At 37.9% G+C, this 24,090-nt stretch overlaps 1 protein-coding gene across 6 annotated transcripts in view; it reads left to right on the forward strand.

Moving 5' to 3' along the window:
• Positions 1 to 24,090, forward strand: part of Prim2 (DNA primase subunit 2) — a 436,920-nt gene that overhangs the window by 409,191 nt on the left and 3,639 nt on the right. For all 6 annotated transcript variants that reach the window (XM_046432559.2, XM_058575226.1, XM_046432556.2 and 3 more), the window contains one exon: positions 20,396 to 20,464. In XM_046432559.2, coding sequence (XP_046288515.1) covers positions 20,396 to 20,464 — 69 coding nt within the window. The remainder of the gene's footprint in view (positions 1 to 20,395; positions 20,465 to 24,090) is intronic.

Here is a 24,090-nt window from a genome sequence, read left to right on the forward strand (position 1 = left end):
TGGTATTCCTCTATTTTACTATCTATGGATTCAGTTATTTCAGAGTTATAAATTTTGAAGGTGTTTTATTATCTTTTTTTCTCATGCTTCCTGTGTGTCTATATTAAGATTTGAATATCTATTGGGATGGATATCTCTTGTACTGTATGAGAAAGTCTTTTTAGTGCGGTGATTTTTCTTTACTATGTTCCCCATGTGTGTTCATGGTGCTGTTTTCAATCCCTGGCACTACTTTGAAAAAAGAATAACCACCAGTAGGCAGTGAAAATTTGAAAGCAAACTTATACTAACATAATAAACACTTATTAAAAATGTTCTCTCAACTATAGTTAATAAGCAGAAGAAAAGTGAAGTAATACTAGATTGAAAAATTAAGCAATAAAGATTAAATTGATACTAACTATAGAGGCAAGAGATGGAAAGAAAAAATGGAATGAAGATAAATGAGATAAGACAATAGAAGTGAGTGTAGGAAAAAAAGAGTAAACATAATCAATGGGCTAATTTTTTGAAATATCACGAAATTATATAAAACTATGTGAAACAAATGATGAGGGGATTTGAAACAAACCAACATGGAAGACAATATCAAAACTAATATTGAAAATACTTAAATTTTCCAGTCATGGTGACTCATGCCCTACAATCCTAGCTGCTAGGGAGGCTGAGGCAGGAAGATCACAAGTTCAAGGCCAGTCCCAGCAATTTAGTAAGAACCTGTCTCAAAAATTAACTCAGAGCACCCCTGGGTTCAATCCCCAATACCTAAAACAACCCACCAAACTTAAAATTCCTCCCTGCTGAGATTTTTTAGGTGCAGGACTTCAGGTACCTTCAGATTTGCAATTCACAGGTGTTGGGAGTATGGGAAATGGTCAGGCTCAGTTAGCACTGTACTGTGGTGGATCTGTATATTTGCTTTTACCTGTGTGTAGATCAGCATCCTCATTACCAGAGCCTATCTTCACAGTCTTCACCCTGTCCAATTTTAGACTTGGGTACTGATTTGTTCTCTAGTGGCACAAGGGGGCCATCTCTCCAGTGTCTGCAGGCCTGTGCTTAGATTTCTCTGCTATGGGTGGCTGCTTTGTATGCTCCCAAGTCCCAGGTCGAGACTATTACCAGTCTTCACCCCACCCTTCTCTGATGCTCTTAGGGAGGCCCTGTAAGCTGTGCTGTGGGCTGGTGACTTAGTGGCAGGTTTAGGATTGATGAACTCGTTCTGGCTCTGTTCTGATAATCAGAATCTGAATCTCTCCAAGTCTGTCAGTCCAGAATTGAACCCAGTTACCCATCTCACTCCATAGCTGTTCTCCAGCTGTTTGATTGTGGAGGAGCTAGAAATTGCAGCATGCTTCTACTCCACCATCTTTATTACCCCAATACGTGCTTTTTTTTTTTTTTAAGTAGTTTTGTAGTTTAAGTCATTGATCCATTTTAAGTTTTGTATGCGATGTTGGGGGTACAACTTCATATTTGTGGGTTTTCTAAGTATTGTTTGTTCAAAAGATGATTTCACAAAGATACAAGACCACAAATGAGGAAAAGTTATTTGGACAGAAATAAATGGGGTGATTTCTGTGTTCTCAATTTTATTGTATTGGTCTCTATGTCTATCCTTATACCAGTAACACACCGTTTTGATTACTGTAGTTTATTTTTCTTATCTCTATTTTTTACAGTTTGGGGAAAAATTTCCCTTATTGTCTGAGGAAATTTGTTGTAGGACACATACATGAACACTCCAGGATCCTAGAATTTTCCTTTGCATGAGTCCCTTATATAAAATGGTGAAGTATTTGCATATAACTACATCTCTAGATGATTTATGACGTTGAAGACAACATAAATGCTATGTGAATAGCTATTATGCTGCATTGATTAGGGAATAATGACAAGAAGAAAGTATGTTCAGTACATACAAGTAATTTTTTTTTTCCAGGCATGGTGGTACATGCCTTTAATCCAAGCAGCTACGGAGGCAGGAGGATTGCAAGTTCAAAGCCAGCCTCAATACCTTAGCAAGACACTGTCAAAAAAAAAAAAAAAAAAAAAAAGCTGGGGATGTTGCTCCCTAAGGTTAAGCACCCTTAGGTTCAATCCCTGGTACCAAACGACCTTTTTTTTTTTCATTTGCAGTTGGAGACCCAAATCTTTAAATGTAGAGCATCAAATGTACATACACTTTGCTGGCAAGGGAAATTTTTACCTGCCTGTCTTCAACTTTATTCATTCAACATATATTTAATTCTATCTTATATCGGCTGCTGTTGCCGAGTTCCAATAAAACAATTGTTATTTCAAAGTTCTGGAGGCCAGGACTCTGAAATCCAGGGTGTGTGCACACACTCTGACAGGTCTAGGGTGATCTATTCGTTTCTTTCAGCTTCTCATATTGCTAGCAATCCCGGCATCCTTTTGTTTGTAGACACCTGCTTCCTATCTGACCTTTAGGTGCTTGTGTTCTCATTCAGTTTGGTTACTGTTGCTTATTAGTTTAAATATCAGGAATTATGAATCCTTCAATATTCTTTTTTCAATATTCTTTGAGCTATTTAAAGCTTCTTGTAATTCCATATGAATTTTTTTTTTTTTTTTTATGGAATAATATTTTTATTTTTTTTTTTTTTAATTTTTTATTGTGGGTTGTTCAAAACATTACAAATTTCTTGACATATCATATTCCACACTTTGATTCTAGTGGGTTATGAACTCCCACCTTCACCCCATACACAGATTGCAGATTCACATCAGTTACACATCCATTGATTTACAAATTGCCATACTAGTGTCTGTTGTGCTCCGCTGCCTTTCCCCTCATCCACCCTCCCCCCTCCCCACCTCTCCCCTCCCCTCCCCTCCTCTCTCTCTACCCCCTCCACTGTATAACCCTGAGGGTCTCCTTCCATTACCGTGCAATTTACCTTCTCTCTCCCTTTCCCTCCCACCTCTCATCCCTGTTAAATGTTAATCTTCTTCTCCTGTTCTTCGTCCCTACTCTGTTCTTAGTTACTTTCCTTATATCAAAGAAGACATTTGGCATTTGTTTTTTAGGGATTGGCTAGCTTCACTTAGCATAATCTGCTCTAATGCCATCCATTTCCCTGTAAATTCTATGATTTTGTCATTTTTTAATGCAGAGTAATACTCCATTGTGTATAAATGCCACATTTTTTTTATCCATTCGTCTATTGAAGGGCATCTAGGTTGGTTCCACAGTCTTGCTATTGTGAACTGTGCTGCTATGAACATCGATGTAGCAGTGTCCCTGTAGCATGCTCTTTTTAGGTCTTTAGGGAATAGACCAAGAAGGGGAATAGCTGGGTCAAATGGTGGCTCCATCCCCAGCTTTCCAAGAAATCTCCATACTGCTTTCCAAATTGGCTGCACCAATCTGCAGTCCCACCAGCAATGTACAAGTGTACCCTTTTCCCCACATCCTCGCCAGCACTTGTTGTTGTTTGACTTCCTAATGGCTGCCAATGTTACTGGAGTGAGATGGTATCTTAGGGTGGTTTTGATTTGCATTTCTCTGACTGCTAGAGATGGTGAGCATTTTTTCATGTACTTGTTGATTGATTGTATGTCCTCCTCTGAGAAGTGTCTGTTCAGGTCCTTGGCCCATTTGTTGATTGGGTTGTTTGTTCTCTTATTGTCTAATTTTTTGAGTTCTTTGTATACTCTGGATATTAGGGCTCTATCTGAAGTGTGAGGAGTAAAGATTTGTTCCCAGGATGTAGGCTCCCTATTTACCTCTCTTATTGTTTCTTTTGCTGAGAAAAAACTTTTTAGTTTGAGTAAGTCCCATTTGTTGATTCTAGTTATTAACTTTTGTGCTATGGGTGTCCTATTGAGGAATTTGGAGCCCGACCCCACAGTATGTAGATCGTAGCCAACTTTTTCTTCTATCAGACGGCGTGTCTCTGATTTGATATCAAGCTCCTTGATCCATTTTGAATTCACTTTTGTGCATGGCGAGAGAAAGGGATTCAGTTTCATTTTGTTGCATATGGATTTCCAGTTTTCCCAGCACCATTTGTTGAAGATGCTATCCTTCCTCCATTGCATGCTTTTATCCCCTTTATCAAATATAAGATAGTTGTAGTTTTGTGGATTGGTTTCTGTGTCCTCTATTCTGTACCATTGGTCCACCCGCCTGTTTTGGTACCAGTACCATGCTGTTTTTGTTACTATTGCTCTGTAGTATAGTTTGAAGTCTGGTATCGCTATACCGCCTGATTCACACTTCCTGCTTAGCATTGTTTTTGCTATTCTGGGTCTTTTATTTTTCCATATGAATTTCATGATTGCTTTCTCTATTTCTACAAGAAATGCCATTGGGATTTTGATTGGCATTGCATTAAACCTATAGAGAACTTTTGGTAATATCGCCATTTTGATGATGTTAGTTCTGCCTATCCATGAACAGGGTATATTTTTCCATCTTCTAAGATCTTCTTCTATTTCTCTCTTTAGGGTTCTGTAGTTTTCATTGTATAAGTCTTTCACCTCTTTTGTTAGGTTGATTCCCAAGTATTTTATTTTTTTTGAAGATATTTTGAATGGAGTGGTTGTCCTCATTTCCATTTCAGAGGATTTGTCGCTGATATACAGGAATGCCTTTGATTTATGCGTGTTGATTTTAAATCCTGCCACTTTGCTGAATTCATTTATTAGCTCTAATAGTTTCTTTGTAGAGCCTTTTGGGTCTGCTAGATATAGAATCATATCATCTGCAAATAGTGATAATTTAATTTCTTCTTTTCCTATTTTTATGCCTTTAATTTCTTTCGTCTGTCTAATTGCTCTGGCCAGTGTTTCGAGAACTATGTTGAAGAGAAGTGGAGAGAGAGGGCATCCCTGTCTTGTTCCAGATTTTAGAGGGAATGCCTTCAGTTTTTCTCCATTCAGAATGATGCTAGCCTGAGGCTTAGCATAGATTGCTTTTACAATATTGAGGTATGTTCCTGTTATCCCTAGTTTTTCTAGAGTTTTGAACATAAAGGGATGCTGTACTTTGTCGAATGCTTTTTCCGCATCTATCGAGATGATCATATGGTTCTTATTTTTAAGTCTATTGATGTGGTGAATAACATTTATTGATTTCCGTATATTGAACCAGCCTTGCATCCCAGGGATGAATCCTACTTGATCATGGTGTACAATTTTTTTTATATGTTTTTGTATCCGATTCGCCAGAATTTTATTGAGGATTTTTGCATCTAGGTTCATTAGAGATATTGGTCTGTAGTTTTCTTTCTTTGAAGTGTCTTTGTCTGGTTTAGGTATCAGGGTGATGTTGGCCTCATAGAATGAATTTGGAAGTTCTCCCTCCTTTTCTATTTCCTGAAGTAGCTTGAAAAGTATTGGTATTAGTTCTTCTTTAAAGGTTTTGTAAAATTCTGCTGTATACCCATCCGGACCTGGGCTTTTCTTAGTTGGTAGTCTTTTGATGGTTTCTTCTATCTCCTCAATTGATATTGGTCTGTTTAGGTTTTCTATATCCTCCTGACTCAATCTGGGCATATCATATGACTTAAGAAATTTATCTATGCCTTCACTATCTTCTAATTTATTGGAGTATAAGGATTCAAAATAGTTTTTGATTATCTTCTGTATTTCTGAAGTGTCTGTTGTGATATTGCCTTTTTCATCCCGTATGCTAGTAATTTGAGTTCTCTCTCTTCTTCTCTTCACTAGCATCGCTAAGGGTCTGTCGATTTTGTTTATTTTTTCAAAGAACCAACTTTTAGTTTTGTCAATTTTTTCAATTGTTTCTTTTGTTTCGATTTCATTAATTTCAGCTCTGATTTTAATTATTTCTTGCCTTCTACTTCTTTTGCTGTTGTTTTGCTCTTCTTTTTCAAGGATTTTGAGATGAAGTATGAGATCATTTATTTGTTGGTTTTTTCTTTTTTTAAGGAATGAACTCCAAGCAATGAATTTTCCTCTTAGAACTGCTTTCAATGTGTCCCATAGATTCCGATATGTTGTGTCTGTGTTTTCATTTATCTCTAAGAATTTTTTAATTTCCTCCTTGATGTCTTCTATAACCCATTGATCATTCAGTAACCTATTGTTCATTCTCCAAGTGATGTATGCTTTTTCCTTCCTTCTTTTATCGTTGATTTTCAGTTTCATTCCATTATGATCAGATAAGATGCATGGTAATATCTCTACTCCTTTATATTGTCTAAGAGTTGCCCTGTGACATAATATATGATCTATTTTTGAGAAGGATCCATGTGCTGCTGAGAAAAAAGTGTAACTGCTTGATGTTGGGTGGTATACTCTATATATGTCAATTAGGTCTAGGTTATTAATAGTGTTATTGAGTTCTATAGTTTCCTTATTCAACTTTTGTTTGGAAGATCTGTCCAGTGGCGAGAGAGGTGTGTTGAAGTCTCCCATGATTATGGTGTGGTGGTCTATTAGACTCTTGAACTTGAGAAGAGTTTGTTTGACGAACATAGCTGCACCATTGTTTGGGGCATAAATATTTATGATTGTTATGTCTTGTTGGTGTATGGTTCCCTTAAGCAGTATGTAGTGTCCCTCTTTATCTCTTTTGATTAACTTTGGCTTGAAATCTATTTTATTTGATATGAGTATGGACACTCCTGCTTGTTTCCGAAGTCCATATGAGTGATATGATTTTTCCCAACCTTTCACCTTCAGCCTATGTATGTCTTTTCCTATCAAATGCGTCTCCTGTAGGCAGCATATTGTTGGGTCTTGTTTTGTGATCCATTCTACTAGCCTGTGTCTCTTAATTGGTGAGTTTAAGCCATTAACATTTAGGGTTATTATTGAGATATGGGTTGTTCTTCCAGCCATATTTGTTTATTTCTGTTACTAAACATTGTTTGTTTTCCTCTTTGATTGTTTCCCCCCCCCCTTTACTGTCCTACCTCCCACTGTTGGTTTTCATTGTTATTTTCCATTTCCTCTTCCTGTAATACTTTGGCTAGGATGTTTTGAAGAGATGGTTTTCTAGCTGCGAATTCTTTAAACTTTTGTTTATCGTGGAAGGTTTTAATTTCATTCTCCATCCTGAAGCTTAATTTCGCTGGATACACAATTCTTGGTTGGAACCCATTATCTTTCAGTGTTTGAAATATGTTATTCCAGGATCTTCTAGCTTTCAGAGTCTGTGTTGAAAGATCAGCTGTTATCCTGATTGGCTTGCCCCTAAATGTAATCTGCTTCCTTTCTCTTGTAGCTTTTAAAATTCTCTCCTTATTCTGTATGTTGGGCATCTTCATTATAATGTGTCTAGGTGTGGATCTCTTATGATTTTGCACATTCGGCGTCCTGTAGGCTTCTAGGATTTGGGATTCTGTCTCATTCTTCAAGTCTGGGAAGTTTTCTCATATTATTTCATTGAATAGACTGCTCATTCCTTTGGTTTGGAGCTCTGTACCTTCCTGTATCCCAATGACTCTTAAATTTGGTCTCTTAATGTTATCCCATATTTCTTGGATGTTCTGCTCATGGTTTCTTAACAGTCTTGCTGAGCTGTCTATGTTCTTTTCCAGTTGAAATACTTTGTCTTCATTGTCTGATGTTCTATCTTCTAAGTGTTCTACTCTGCTGGTAGTATTCTCCATTGAGTTTTTAAGTTGGTTTATTGCTTCCTGCATTTCTAGGATTTCTGATTGCTTGTTTTTTATAACCTCTATCTCCCTGTATAGTTGATCCTTTGCTTCCTGGATTTGTTTGCGTAATTCGTTGTCGAAGTGATCTTTCATTGTCTGATTTTGCTGTTTAATGTCTTCCTTGATACTCCAGATCATCTGAAGCATGTATATCCTGAATTCTTTATCTGACATTCCATCTGCTGCAGCTGTTACCTCTTCTAAAGTTGCGTTGACCTGCATTGCTTGTGGTCCTTTCTTTCCTTGTCTTTTCATACTGCTTGCGTATCTTTCCTGCAGGTGCGGGCGGCGGCTCTGCTCTCTCCTTATTCCAATTGGGGTGTCGTGGCTACCACGCCGGCAGGTCACTGGGCCTGTTCTGGGAGCTGGTGGCGGCTCTGTTCTGCCCCTACTCCAATTGGGGTGACGTGTCTGTCATACCAGCAGGCCACTGGGCCTGTCCCGCTGGTCGGTCGCAGATCTGCCCACCTTTCGGGCACGGGTGGAGGCTCTGCTTTGCCCCTACTCCAATTGGGGTGTCGTGACTACCCCGCCTGCAGGATGCTGGGTCTGTTCCTGGCAAGGGAGGCGACTCTGCTCTGTCACTACTCCAATTAGGGTGGTGTTTGTACCCCGCCGGCAGGCTCCTGGGCCTGATCCGCCGGTCTGTTGTAGGTCTGCCTACCTTGAAGGCGCGGGCGGCGGATCTGCCCTGCCCCTCCTACCACGCCTGCGGACCCCTGGGCCTGATCTGTAGGTTGATCACTGGTCTGCTCACCCTGCGGGCACGGGTGGCGATTCCGCTCCACCCCCACTCCAATTGGGGTCACGTGACCACCACACCGGCAGGGCCTGATCCGGGCGTGGGATAAGGATCTGCTCTGCCCCTACTCGAGTTGGGGTGACGTGTGTACCACACTGGCAGGCCACTGGGCCTGACCCGCCAGGCTGTCACAGGTCTGTTTACCTTGCAAGCGCGAAGGGCGGCTCTGCCCTGCCCCTCCTACCACGCCCATGTACTACTGGGTCGTGGGTCTGCCCACCTGGCGGGTGTGGGTGGCGGCTCCGCTCCGCCCCCTCTCCAATTGGGGTCACGCGGTCACCACGCTGGCGAGCCGCTGGGCCTGCTCCGGGGGCTGGCGGCGGCCCGGCTCCTTCCCTCTGGCTCGAGGACAAATTGAGGAGACTCGGGTGACTGAGCCTCACCCCCCTTACCAGGAGACCAACTGCTTATGTCACCGCTGGTATTGATGAAGATCTCTCCTCCACCGCTTTCTGCTGACATCAGATCTCTGCCATGTTGGTATCCTATGCGAATGGCAGCATTTCGTTCCCCTTGCCAGGCAACCCAAGCAATGGGTGAGTCCTGACCTGCCCTCAGCAGGACCCGGACCGAGACACAGTTTCCGCGGGCTCCTAGCCCCGGTCCAGGGAAGTTCCGGGAGCCGGAACTCGGCCGCTCCGTGCTCGGTGTAAGCTCCTATAAGTGTAGGCTCCAAGAAGCAGCCCCCGCGGGCTCAGTTCCGGGAGCCGGAATTCGGCCGCTTAGCGTTTGGTGTATGCTCTGATAGTAGCAGGGTCCAAGAAGCAGCCTCCGCGGGCTCCGCAGCCCTGAGCCAGGGCGGTTCCGGGACGGTTCCGGGAGCCGGAACTCGGCCGCTCTGTGCTCGGTGTAAGCTCCTATAAGTGTAAGCTCCAAGAAGCAGTCCCCGCGGGCTCAGTTCCGGGAGCTGGAATTCGGCTTCTTGGTGTTTCGTGTTTGCTCTGATATTAGCAGGGTCCAAGAAGCAGCCTCCGCAGGCTCCGCAGCCCGGAGCCAGGGCGGTTCCGGGACGGTTCCGGGAGCCGGGACTCGGCCGCCCCGCGCTCCGTGTTCACTCCGATAAGATCAGATTTTAAGAAGCCCCCAGGCGCTGAACCCTAGCAATCTGTCTGCAAGCCGCAGCCTGAAATTACCTGTTCTATGGCTGAATGAGCTGCGGTCAGTCAAAAACAGGTGTGGTGACGTCAGTTTACCAACATGGTGGCTGCTGGCCTCCTCTGTGGTCTGACCGGTGTGGAGAACCGAGATGGACCGCTTCCTTCCCCGTCTCGAACCCAGAATTCAGCCCTGAGTGCGGTGCTTGCGCGTCTGGCAGAAACTGCAGCGCTGTAACCCTGCGTCTCTATCCCAGCGCGCCTTGCAGACTCTAGCCGCGGGGCGATTTGCTTAATAAGCAGTGTTACCCTCCATGCGACAAACCTCTCGCGTTTCAATTCCATATGAATTTAACAATTGACTATTTCTTTGAAAAATGTCATTAGAACTGTAAGGATTTACTGAATCTGTTTTGTGTAATGATGACATTTTAGCAATATTATATTCCACTCCCTAACATGGGCTGTCTATGTATTTAGATCTTTTAGTTTCTTTCTCCTCACCCCCTTTTTTTTTCCCCAGTTTTCAGCACACATCTTTATCTTGTAGGCTAAATTTATTCCTCCATTTATTATTCCTTTGGAATCTCCTTGTCTGATCTTTCATTACTGGTGTTAAAAATACAACTAATTTTTATGTGTAATTCACTTATCCTGGCACTTTGTTAGATTAATTTATTAGTTCTAATAGATTTGTTGTGTATTCCTCAGGATATTTGTATATATAAGACCATATTATCTGGGAATAGTGATAGCTTTCCTTCTTTGTTTCCATTTGGATGCCTTTTATCTATTTTTACTATTGTGGTACTGGGGATTGAACCCAGGGCCTTGTGCATGTGAAGTAAGCATTATTAACTGAGCTATATCCCCAGCCCTGGATGCTTTTTTAATTTTATATGAGACAGCGAAATGCATTACAATTCTTATTATACATAGAGCACAATTTTTCATTTCTCGAATTGGTGTGAATATACTTTGTATACAATCAGAATCTTCATACATGTACTTTGGATAGTAATGTCCATCACATTCCTCCATCAATTTTAACTCCATGCCCCCCTACCCCCTCATCCCCCTGCTCTATCTAGAGTTATGCAATTGCTTTGACTGGAATTTCCAGTACAATGTTAAATAGCAGTGATGAAAGCAGGTCTTGCTCCTGATATTAGAGGGGAGGCTCTTAGACTTTCACCATTGAGTATGATATTAACTGGCTTTTTATAAATGTCCTTTATTATCTTGAGCAAGTCCCCTTCTATGCCTGGTTTAACTGGGATTATTTTTGTTTTAATTACGAAAGGATGTTGGATATCAGATACTTTTCAGCTTCCATTGAGATGACTGTTTTCTCCCTTCATTAATATCAATTGATTTTCAGATTTTGAACCACCTGGCATTATTAGGATAGATCCCAGTGGTCATGGTTTCTAATCTTGTAAGTGTGCTCCTGGGTTTGCTTTGATAATTTTTCATTGAGGATTTTTGCATCTATATTCCTGAGGGATACAAGTCTATTTTTTTCTTGAGATGTCTATTTGACTTTATTCTCAAGATGATACTAGTTGCAGAATGCATTAAGGACTATTCGACTTTTTTCTTTTGGTGCTGGGGATTGAACCCATGGACTTTCCATGTGAGATAAGTACTCTACCAACTGAGCTATATCCCCAGCGCAACTTTTTTTTTTTTTTTTAATGAGTGTTTGAGAAAGGTTTGTGTTAATTCTTTAAATGAGTAGTAGAATTCAGCAGTGATGCCATCTGGTCCTAGGCTTCTCTAGTTAGGACACTTTTAAATTCTGATTCAGTCTCTTGTTTCAGGTTTATTCAGATTATGTATTTCTAGGAATTTGTCCATTCCATCAAGGTTGTAACATTCTCTTCATTGCTATTTCTCTTTGTTATGGCGTTGTTCTTTTGGTTTCTTTTACCATTTGTCTGGTTTCCTTAGCTCTTTGAACGTATTAAGACAGTTGATTAAAGTCCTTATCTGTACAAGTACATGTCTTTCTCAGGGACAGTTTGTGTTTTTTATATTTTCTACGAAACAGGACATTTTGACTATTAAAAATTGCTAACTGAATGACCTGTCTGCACTGTCCAATATAGTAACCACTAGCTACAAGTGACTGTTGAGCATTTGAAATGTGGTTGATACAAAGTGAGATGTCTTGAAGGCACTGGTATATTGGTAAGGCAGCTCTTTGGAGGAAAATTTTTAAAAATCTGATGTATGTCATTACTTATTTCTGTTGTATAAATATTCCTACTATGGCTGTTGTCAAATTAACAGTGTGATGGTACTAAACCCTTTTGAAAACAGTGGGAGTAGGTGTGCACAATGAGCTCTCACAAGCCAGTTGGAGTGGGCTCTAGTGCATCACTTGCTCTAAGTGGAAAGCGTGTATGCCAGGCTTTGGAAAATTAGCACAGGGGCAGAGAATATTGTAAAATATCTTAGTAGTGATATTTTTACATTGTTTACATGTTAAAATGAAGATTATTTTATATATTGATTTAATGTATTAATAGTAATTTCATCTGTTTTTAACTTTTGAAAACTGGCATACAAAACTTAAAATTACTGATAACATTATTGGAGAACACTGCTCTAAGTAGTTGGCCCTGTGACTGTCAAGTGTTAGAGCACATTGGTTCTGTGTCCACATTGTACTTCAATATTTGCTCCCAGTGTTTTGACTTATTACAACCAATACTTGTACATGTTGACTTGTGAATGAGGCATTTTCCAAGTTTGTTGATTGAAGTGATATGTTATTTGCAAATGTATTTCTATCTTAATGTTTCTGAAACTTTACTATTTTTTAGAACTGCTAAAATAAAAATTAATGAAATTATTTTAGAATTTTGATTCAACATAACGATTATTTTTAAGCAAATCTAATAGGTGGTTTCAAAAAACAGCGATATTAGCTTTTCTCATATTCAAAATTTATCATCTTTATACTTTTTTAGTGATTCCAAAAATTGAACCCAAGACCTTATAAATGCTAGGCAAGTGCTCTACCATTGAACTATACCTATTTTTATATGGTTTTAAAAAAACATTTTGTTTTGAGACAAGGTCTTGTAAATTTCCCAGGCTGGCCTTAAACTTGCAATCCTCCTGCCTCAGCTTCCTGAATAACTGGGATTATAGGAATGCACCACTGAGCCAGGCCCTTTATATTTTTGTGAGGTCAATTAACTTGTTATTCATAATCCAAAATTTTTCAGAAAGTTAGTGACCATATTAAATCTGAAACTGGTAAACATCTTTTAATGAAGAAATCCTTCAGAAAAGACAGTTTGAAAGACATAAAAGTAACTATGTCAAGAAGGTTTTATGGCAAAGATAAATCTCAGTGACTCCTTACTCAATGTAAATATAAATCTGAACTACCTAAAAATTCCTATGATTTCCTTAAGTAAGGAGTACTTATCAATGGATAGTGATATTCAGTCTGTTCATTACTATACGAACAGTAACTGCTTTTAAGAGCAGCATTGTGTCTATTTTATGTCCAGAAACACCTCTTTTGATTTATGGGAATAGTACTTTGATTACTGAGTACAGTGGTGTGGTCGAAAATGTGTACATTGTTCTTAGTAAACCTCAGAACTGCATTAAGGAAAAGATGGGAAGTTGAGCAGGAATTGATATTAGCAGGCCAGATTGTATTTTGGTTTTATCACTAAACATCTAACTTGATTTTTGCATATATTATTCCTTTTTTAAAAAAACAGACTATAGCTACATTATTTGATAATTATCTAGTATTCTAGGCAGTTCAGAGAAATCACTTTGAAAGTCAAGTGATATGCCACTATTAGATAAAAGTTAATCATTAAAATTGCTTTAAAATGGGAAATGTATTGTGTTAAAACAGCACTTTTGCATCTTTTCATAGTTAATTTTTCATTACATGAGAAATTGCTGATAGCAACAGAGGAATTTCATTCAATGATATAATACTGTCATTTATGATAGGACACACATAAAATCCAACCTGATTTTATAAAGCAAATATTTCAGATTCTTGTTCTGTTGAGCTTTAAGCCATTTCAGGCTTGGTGGTATTTACTCTCAATTTACAATATATATCTTGTTAACATGTCTATCTTTATCTTTTTGGCCATCAATTGGTACGTATTACTTATAGAGAATAGTGGGCATCATTGTGGCATATTCTCTAGTCCTTGGAAAAATCTTTAAGTGGCAGATTCTAAGTTCTGCTTTTATTTCCAATAGCATATCTAATGAGATATGATACACTTCTTTTTAATAAGATCTTTGAAAAGAATTATTACATCAGCGTAAATATTTTTGCCATTTGTATAAAGATAATAGTTTGTGATTGTGAACTGGCTGACTCTTATGTCAGCCCCCCCCCCCAAAAAAAAAAAACAGAATGCCCAAATCACAGTGATAATTAGTAACTGAACTATGGAAATGAGGTTTGGCAACACTTTTCTTCTTATCTCTTTGCATGTATTCTCATTTATCCTTCCCTAAAAGTTCTAATCCTTTAACCTAAGATGTTGATGTGCACTGAGAAATTTACTATTTGGGGTAGCAGTTTAAATTGCTCATAAGAATCCTTATCTTGGTACCTATTTATGATAATTGCTGCATTAATATAAAAAAAGTATTGAAACTGTTAGTTGTAGAATCCGAGGGGAAAGATCTTCAATTGAGAAAGTAGGAGGGCATGCTTCACAGAAGGAGCAATGGTTGAATTGGGCTTGAAAGAGTTTCTCCAGTGGCAGGAAGTGAGGCATATTAGGCAAATGGAACAATATTCATTCGGTATCAACAAATAATTGGATAGTGATATATTACAGTTACTGCTCAAGGCAGTGGGAATATAGATAAATAAAACTAAGGAGACTCCTGCTTTCATGGAGCTGATATTCCAGTAGAGGAGACAGCTAAATAAGTGTGACAAAAGAAAACTACACCAGGATAAGGGAAGAGACTTGCAGGAGGCAAGCCTGTTAAAGGGTGTATTTTGAGGAAGCTTAGTTCTGGGAGATGTATGAAAATTGGGTTCTGTGGACTAACACTGCCATAAAGAAATAGGTAATTTTGGACTAAACCAAATCGAACAATGTATTAGAGACTCTCCAAGAAGTCATCACTAGAATTTTATGAGCTAAAATTCCAAACACATTGTGTACGGGGGAGGAGAGGATCCTAGAGAGAGTCCGAGACGTGAGGAGAAAGAGCTGCGAATAGTAATGAATAGTGTGTGCTCCATCCTCCACTTAGAGCCATCAATGCCAGGTAAAACTAGACTTGGCTTTTAGGAGAGTTACTCTGGTAATAGGTACAAGCAGTTTTGAGTGAGAAAAGAATAAATCAAGAAGCTTTGCAATAAAGAGACAAGGATGAGGAAAGGTAGAATCTCTCAATCAATAACTATGTTTACAGACAATAAAGAGTGAGTCAGAAAAATTCTTGACATATGATGTTGTAAGCGAATGAAAGTGCTGATCTGACAGTAAGTGAAGGTCGCAGCAGAGCAACCAGGCTATGCCGATTATGTGAGAAACTCCAGCAAAGTCATGTGTTTGAAAGTGTTTCAGTCTTGATGTCAGGACCACATTTTCTTTCACCTTTGAAATAAGGTTAGAAATGGAGTGGGAAAATACCAGTTTGATCTAATTTTGAAAGGGGGAGTTTTTCAGAAGCAAGGTTATTATTGCTTCTACATAAAACAGAACATGACCTTGAACTATCAATAGATTAGCCGCACGTCTAATTGGTGATCACAGCTTACCTAGCTGTGCAGCACACTTCTCACCAAAGCCAAGGGTGGGCAGGTGGGCACATTCTGCTGACAGGTAATCATCTGAGCCCCATTGGCAGGCACTGAAGCAAAAGGCAGACAGGAAGTTGTACCTGGCATGAAATATTAGGGAGTATTAGGAAGAAAGAAGCTCAAAGTTATAAAATGTTAGATATTTCTATTATTTCTGTTGTATCTATGGCATTTCCCAGCAGTGTTGATAAATATATCACATGTGTTCAGATAGTTATTTTTCTGAGTGACTGTTATGAGCTATTTGTTCTTCATTGTGCAAATGAAACAATAACTTGGTTAGCTACCATAGAATTCTCTACAAGGGGGGGGGGGCAAAAACAGCAGTAAATTGCCTGAGGATGAAACGTAGATGAAGTATAATTAATGGTTTTACCAAACACTACAAATCAAATACAATGAGCTTTTTTGTGAAGATGAAAAACTACATGGCTTTGTATTGAAAAATCTAAAATTTTTCAGGTGGACTTTAGTCAACTGATAGAAAGGTTAAGGAATATGAATTACTTTGATATTATTACTTCACAATTTTTCTTAGCCTTTTGGTTACTTGTGAAATATGTTGGAATAATAAATGAACTGTTTATTATGTGACATTTGTATTTGTCTGGAGATATTGGTATTAATATCTAGACTTGCCATTTTAGATCTTCACAGAAATTTGTCTTTGTTTTCAAATGAGCCTTTATTTGATATGATTAATTATATGTTTCTAAAGCAGAATTGGGCACCCTGTAGCCCAGGCATCAGAGTTGGCCCTCAATAGTTCTCTAAAGGTCAGAGGAAACTAAATTATTTGGAATTAATACTATATGCAGTAGGAAATCATGTTGAGCTTTGGTCCTTTCTGAATGGATGTGAAATACCTTTTATAAGCTGTGGGTTACACTTTGATGTTTGCAAGCTGTGGGCTCCATTTATCTCTGTACTTCCACATTTTTCTCCCACTTGGTTTGTCTTCCTGTTTTTTTTTTTTTTTTTCTCCTATCTCCTCTTGTATTTCTTTCTCTCAATGAGTTTCCACCTCTGTATTGCTTTTGTTTTCTTGATCAGTTCCATTTCTGCTCTGGGCCAGCCTCAGGAATCTGTTTTGAGTGTATCCCTCAAAGACTCATGAGCTGGAAGTTGAGACCATCACATGGTAATGTTGTAGGATCAACTTCAGAAGGGATTAACACAGTTCCCATGAGTGGATTATTATCAAAAGAAGAAGCCATGTGATCTCTTATACCTGTAGCTCTTTTCCATCCCATGTTGTCACTAGAGGCCAAACAGATGAAACTGCCAGCTAATAAAACATTTAACATATAGACATAAGTACCCAGTATTTTGTTACGGCAATAGAAAATGGCCTGATACAGGAGCTATTGCTTTATAGAGGTCTAGGTGTTCAGAACCTACGCTAGGGCAACCAACACTCTCAAAAATTACTGTTGTCTGACTATACGATCTTTTTCACTTCTTTACCTTTTGGGGTATTTTAATTCTGACCCCAAATTTTTTTCCAAAAACTCTGTCTCAGGCCATCTGTCCTTAGCAATCTGGCAAATGCCAAAATCTAAGTCTGTCTTTTTCAAACCTTAATTTTCTTTTCCTTCCCATGTTTAGCTTTGTATTTCCTGCCTTGAACTCTTCCAACTCACCAGCGAGTGATATTGGTGCTATCCTCAAAATAGAGATACCTACAGAATATCTTATAGAGCTTATTGATGATGTTCATACTAGAAAAATCAACAATGAAGTACAAAATATATTAAGTTTCACTCCATACAAAAAGTAGAACACCAGAATCACTTGGGCAGATTTTGAAGTCAGCAACATCTTAGATGCATGCCTGCTTTGCTAACACCAAGACTTGAGATATCACATGTTATACTCCTCTGTTGATCATATTGTTTAGTGACTAGTAGGTATTTTTGGTCTTTAAAATTTATGTGATATGTAAATGCCAGTACATAAGAAACAATTTTAAAACTAGTTCATTTTATTTAGTAAATCAAACAATTTCTTAAATAAAGGAGGGAAAGGAGAGTGTTATGTAATGCATTTTAAAACATTGGGGAACAGGTTCCTGTTGAGTATTTTCATGCAGAATATCTCCTTTGTATAAATAGTTTATAACCATTAGTAGGAAGTACTTCTGTCTTCAAATCTGATCACTTACCACTACTGCTGTTTCCACATTGGTCCAGGGATCCATCAGCTAGTCCCTGGATTCTTGTAATGAACTCCTGTTCTACGCCTGCCTTTTCCAGTCAGTTCCCAGCCCAGCAGGCAGAAAAGTTCTGTTAAAAATGTTGGCCGGGGATGTGGCTCGAGCGGTAGTGCGCTCGCCTGGCATGCGTGCAGCCCGGGTTCGATCCTCAGCACCACGTACAAAGATGTTGTGTCCGCCGAAAACTAAAAAATAAATATTAAAAAAATTCTCTCTCCCCCTCTCTTTAAAAAAAAAAAAAAAAATGTTAACTATGCTGAGAACATTGCAGTGTCTTCCTATTTTACTCAGGAAAAATGGTCCACAAGAATTCCTTTGTCTTTTCCTGTATCTCTATAATACAGATCATAATCTGAAATTATATTTTTATTAGTTGGATTTTTGAGCAATGACCCATATTTTGTTTTAATTTTAAAAGCATGCAAGTTTTTTAATATTCCTTTTAAGGAAGGCAAGATCATTAAGTCACACATGACTTAATTTTTTTTTAAATTTACTGTCCTCATGAGATACAGACATCCCCTATGTTAAGAGGATAAATGTCTTCATCTCTGAAATGATATCTACCAATAATACCTACTTTCCTCAAAACAGTCTTTCTCATTCGTTGGTTTTTTCCTCCACTGCCTCATTCCCTTAGGCCTAAATTTATCTGTCTTTGAACAATTTTCCTAGCCAGTGGGGTGGAGGTTATTAAGTCTTTACACATTTACAGAGTCTTTCTTCACCTCATAACGCTATGACCTCATTGGTGAAGTTGTTTTAAGAATATAATTGGCGAGGTGGTGCATGCCTATAATCCCAGTGACTTCTGAGACAGGAACATTTCAAATTAGAGGCCAGCCTCAGCAACTTAGCTAGACCCTGTCTCAATAAAAGAGCTCAATGGTAGAGTGCCCCTGGGTTCAATCCCAGTATAGGGGTATTTAAAAAAAAGATTGAAATTCACTTGCAAATCCATACAAATAAAAAAAAAGTTCCCTTTTCTCACGTTGTGACTTATGTCAGTTTTCCTTACTAACTTTTTACATGTATGTATCACCTAAATATTTATGATTCTTTTACATGTTTGGGAAATAGGCTATGAAGACATGTATTACATTGTACGTATATATTTACAAGAGAGATACTTAAGTGTATTTTTAATGGCTTTTATTTTTTTAAATACATGACAGTGGAATGTATCACAATTCTTATTATCTCTGGTTTTATATAAAGTATATTCACACCCATTCATGTCTTCATACATGTACTTTTGATAATGATGCCCACACGTTCCACCATCATACTAATCCCCCTCTCTGCCCTATCTAGAGTTTGTCTATTCCTCCCATACTCCCTGTATTTCTAACTTATACAATGGAACAGAAATGTTTATATAGAGAATAAAATGTGGGACTTATTGCTTTTTACATAAAAAGGAACTTATCTACCACATGGTTGAGCTTTGGTTCTGTAAATTCTTTTTCATAGTGAAACTGAATTAATTCAATTCAACTTATTCTCATAATTTCATCTCTAATAAGTCAAATTGGTAGACAGGCTGTATCTTGGGCTGATTGGTTGGCATTTTACAAGCCTTTTAATAAAAGGTGACATGAAATTCAGAAATGTAATCTATAAGACAATCAGAGAAAATGGTCTTTTAAGCACATTATTGTCAGTTTTGCATCATGCCCCTTATTTTGCAAGCTGCCTCAGTACAAAAAGGGTAACTTCAGTGAGTGCCGAGTGACTTAATGTGTCACACAGTGAGGTCTAAAATGTGAACAGCAAGGACTACAAACTCAGAGTACAAGAATCAGGCAAATAAGCCAAAAAAATGGAGTTTTCTTGCATTTCTGTCAAAAGATGTAAAGCTATATTCAATAAGGGTAGCAGGAATTCGAGGCTTCATGTTTATTTCTTTTTGTGACAGGAAGGGTCAGCCTTTTGAAAGGGAGTAGAAATTAACATTTCTGCAGAATTATGTTTCCCTTCATTTGAGGTTATCTCTTAATTCCAGCATTTTACTGTGTTTGATAAATAGGCCAAAAATACATTTTATGTCTTTGGGAGGCAACAAAATTTCCAACTTTCAATTGGCATTGCAGTCTGCTGATAAGGATGGGAGTTGGCACCACTCTGAAGAGATTATGTGAAGTAGAATTGGACAGCAAATTGTATTTACAAAAGATAGGATGATGTTCCTAATAGGTGTTCAGAATAGACTATTCACTCACATTCTGCTGAGCTTTACTAGAAATAACTTCATTTCAAAAAGGACAAATCAGATTGAATGTAGAAGCATTCTCCTTCACAGATAGTCATCCAAAAGGTTTATATTAAATTTTCCTGATGGGCACACAGAGCAGTATTTTATGCTGTATCTGTATAAACAAGTAATGTGGAAAATAAAAATCTAAATAGTATACTTGATTGCTTCATGCACCAACCATTAGATTACTAGATTTATATCTATAAATTTTGGGAGAGATGTTGCCATATGATATTCTGACAATAACTGTCAGTCATAATACCAGGATCTATTTTCATCTTGTTCTCAAGGTAAAGTTATTAAAATTCACAGTTGGTAGGTCAGAAAGACCACTTGTCATCTGTGGTTTAATGCTGACCCAAATAGCTACTATATAATGTCAAAATTATCACAGTGTCCAGACTGCAGAAGTACAACATACTACATGATTTATTGCATTTCCTATCTGGAGTGAAGATTATGAAAAGGCCAATACCTGTGAGCTACTGTGGTTTAGAAGAAACTTAACTTGTGATTTCTTTCTTTTTCCTCATTCATCTTAGATTTTGGATTTGGTAAAGGGGACACACTACCAGGTAGCCTGTCAGAAGTACTTTGAGATGACACATAACGTAAGTAAATTTTTTACTTCATAGCCTAATTCTTTATCATTTGTTACTGTTTCATCTCACGTGTTTTAGTTCCAGTGGAAACCCTTCTAACTATTTTTAGGAATTTATAACATAGCATTAAGTAAATTACAAAACTTACTAAAGGGCCAGAAAGCGATGCTGGAGAACCAGGAATATTGGAACTAGGAGAAAATCTTACTTTATAAGACAGCTGTTACCTACTATTCCATATCTAAGGATAAGGCCGAGAGTTTGGCAAACTTTTTATAATCTAGCTATAGAAAACGTTTAGGTTTTATGGTCCATGTCTTCTCTGTCACTACTCAGTTTTACCACTACAATGCAAAAACTGTCATAGAAAATACATAAATGAGACATGGTTGGAACCAACAGCACTTTATCTATAAAAATAGGTGGTGGGCCAGATAGTCCTCAGCTTGCTACCCTGCTAGGTTAGATCTACAGCCTTTGCCCGAGTTGCCCACAAGAACCAAAGGCTTGTTCCATTTTCCGCTCAGAAAATCTGTTTGTGTCTGCCAAGTCACATTATTCATATACCTCCCTAAGCTACATATAGACCCCTTATTACAACAAAACCAGAGAAATGTGTTTGGTTTTTATTTTGCAAGCTGCCTCAGTACAAAAAGGGTAACTTCAGTGAGTGTTGAGTGACTTAATGGGTCACACAGTGAGGTCTAAAATGTGAACAGCAAGGACTACAAACTCAGTGTACAAGAATCAGGCAAATAAGCCAAAGAACTGGAGCTGGCTGAGACTAGAATCAGGCAGTGTGGTATACTGAAGAACTGTGCCCTCTTGGAAGTTTACACATGGGCAAGCCAACAGAACACAGCTGTGTGTCAATTTCAGCCCATTGACTTTCCAGATGGATTCCTAACCTGGGAGAGACATCCAATAATGGATTTTCGAGGTTCATCTGAATGGATATGTGCATTTCAGTGGACACTCTGGTATTTACCAGGTTTCATAGGGATCCATGTTCCATTCATTGATTTCATCATCAGGTACCATGCTGTTACAATTATGTTACTGTCTTCTGTTAAGTTGCCACAAAATATTTCTGTTGTTTTATATAATTGTAATATTTCTTTGTAAGTGTTCAGAGGAAAGATATCTTCTACATTATTACCAATAATTAAACAATAATACCAGAAAACATCTATAGAACTCTTGATGCATGCCAGGCACAGCACTAAGTTCTTTGAATACATTACTCCCTTCGATGTACACCACAGCTAGGTACTATTTATATCCCTGTTTAGGAGTGAAAGTTAGAGAAGCTGAGCAACGTATTGAAGGTCATGCTGCTTATAGGGATTGAACCTGGGCTAGATCATCTAAGACTTGTGAGCCTAATCATGGCTGTGCTGTTTCATGATATCCGGTACTAGATTTGTAATGACTACTGAGGTGATACCAATTTATCTTCTAGAATTGTGGAATAGCCAACATGAAGAGATTTTTGAGGTTATTTGAGCCAAGGTTTATGTTACCCCCCCCCCCCCAAAAAAAAAAAAAAGGACCTAATGATTCTAAGTGACTTCCCCAACCTACACATGGAAGGTCTGGAGCTAGAACCTGGTCTGCTGTATGTAGCTCCAGTCCTCTTGCTTCTATACCTAACTTTAGAAAATATTCTTATTGAAAATTTTACAAAATTTAAAAGTTAACATATAAAAGCAAAAAATTATCTTTAGTTTCATCAGAATAGTAATCTTACCAGATAAGCTGTTTTCAGCACCAGTTTTGTATGACTCAAAGACTGCATTCCCTAATCTGACTGCTGCAGTTGAAAGTTTTAATTTCATACATGTTCTAAATCATTTTGGGACCCTTTTAATTTAGAACTTTCACAAATTGAGGTCTACTATCCAACCTTTTTAAGCAATAAAATGTGTAGAGTTAAACATTGAGTTTGTGACAGACTCTAAAAAGGAGTGAGTTTTATTTTTAGGAGAGATACTACAAAAGTATATTTCAGAACTATTGATTATTCTCACAAAAGTGTTGCTACTATTGCCAATTTTTAAAACTTGCCTTAGACAAATGAAGATATTGAAAAGACATGTATCTAAATTCTGTCACATACAGCAATAGTCTAACTTAAACTGCATATAAATCAATGAAATAAAAAGGCTGTTTGTATTCACTAGATATCTCATTATAGATTTTTAGATGTGACTATCTCCCTTCATTTATTATTTTTTCCAATTTAATTTAAAAATAGAATCTGTTTTTATTGTCAGGTTTCTGCCATACTTTTCCTCCCAATAAAACCCTAGGTTTATTTTCCTGAGGCCTCTGTGATCAAATTGACTTAAATGAAAGTTTTGAAAATGAACCAGTTAATTGATACCATTTGCAGCAGCACTATGATAGTTCCATATGGCTTTTTTGGTAATACCAGCTGTCTCAGCTTATAAGCTGTCATTGCAAAATCTCTTGATTAAACCCCAAATATCCCATAGGTAAAACAATATTGCTTTCATTCCTTCAAAATCTACATTTACTGTGGCAGAAATATGAGACCTATGTTTGTGTGAAGGTCATGTATGCAGCATGTGTTGATTCCAAGCAAATGCTTGGGAGATATTCATTTAGAACATGTCAAAAGCTAGCCTGCTCAAAACCTATTTTCCTCAGTATTTTTAGGAAGTAATGTTTAAAATTTTATACTGTAGTGCATGCTTTATGTATAAATGAAAACACTAAACCTTGTATAAATTAGTCTGAATATTAATAGAAAACAGTTTATAAATAGTCTTCTTTAGCCATTGAGTAATTCTGGAGACTTATCTTTCTATATAGCTGAGCGTATTTTTCCCCATAATATAAATCTCTACAGAAATATTGTTAAAACCTATCATATTTTCCTGCAATCTTAAACAGGACATGTGAAATATACTTAAGCCTTTTAATAATAACTCAGGATCATCATTTTAGATACCAATTAGAATTCTGGGCTAAAAGCCACCATCATCTCTCACTTGGAACCCTGGGATAGCTTCCTACCTCATTTCCCAGAATCTGCAGATGCCCTCTTCCAATTCTTCCTCCTCCACCCAACTATTGGAATGATCAATAAAAGGAATTTGATCATTTAAGTACCCTGCTTTAAAAATCCTTCAATGGCCCCCATTTCTCTGAAGATGGGACCAAAAATTAATAATGTATCCTATGAAGTACCTCCTCCAATTCTAACCACACTGAGTCTTATTTTAGATCCTTTTCAGTACTTTGGATCTTCCAAGTTAGTATGTGTTATAGTTGGGTCTTGAATGTCCCCCATAAGCCCATGTCTTGAAGTCTGTCCCTAGCCCATGGTGCTATAGTAGAAGGAAATAAGGTCATTGTGGGTATGCCCTTGGAGGGAATATTGGAACCCAGCTGCCTTGAGGTAAGCAGCATTGCTTAAAAGCAATAGAATCAACTGAAACTATGAGCCAAAATAAAACTTAATAATAAAAAAAATACTTGAGATAAAACTCTTATGATATGTCAAGAACCATGTAATGTTTTGAACAACTAATATTTCATATATTTGATTCAACTCAAGTATTTTGACAGAGAGTGACTCAAAACTATCACAGAATTTCCCTTTCCCA

This window comes from Marmota monax, unplaced genomic scaffold (assembly GCF_021218885.2).
Source record: "Marmota monax isolate L192 unplaced genomic scaffold, Marmota_monax_Labrador192_F-V1.1 WCK01_AAM20220418_F8-fsc00116, whole genome shotgun sequence".
NCBI lineage: Eukaryota > Metazoa > Chordata > Mammalia > Rodentia > Sciuridae > Marmota > Marmota monax.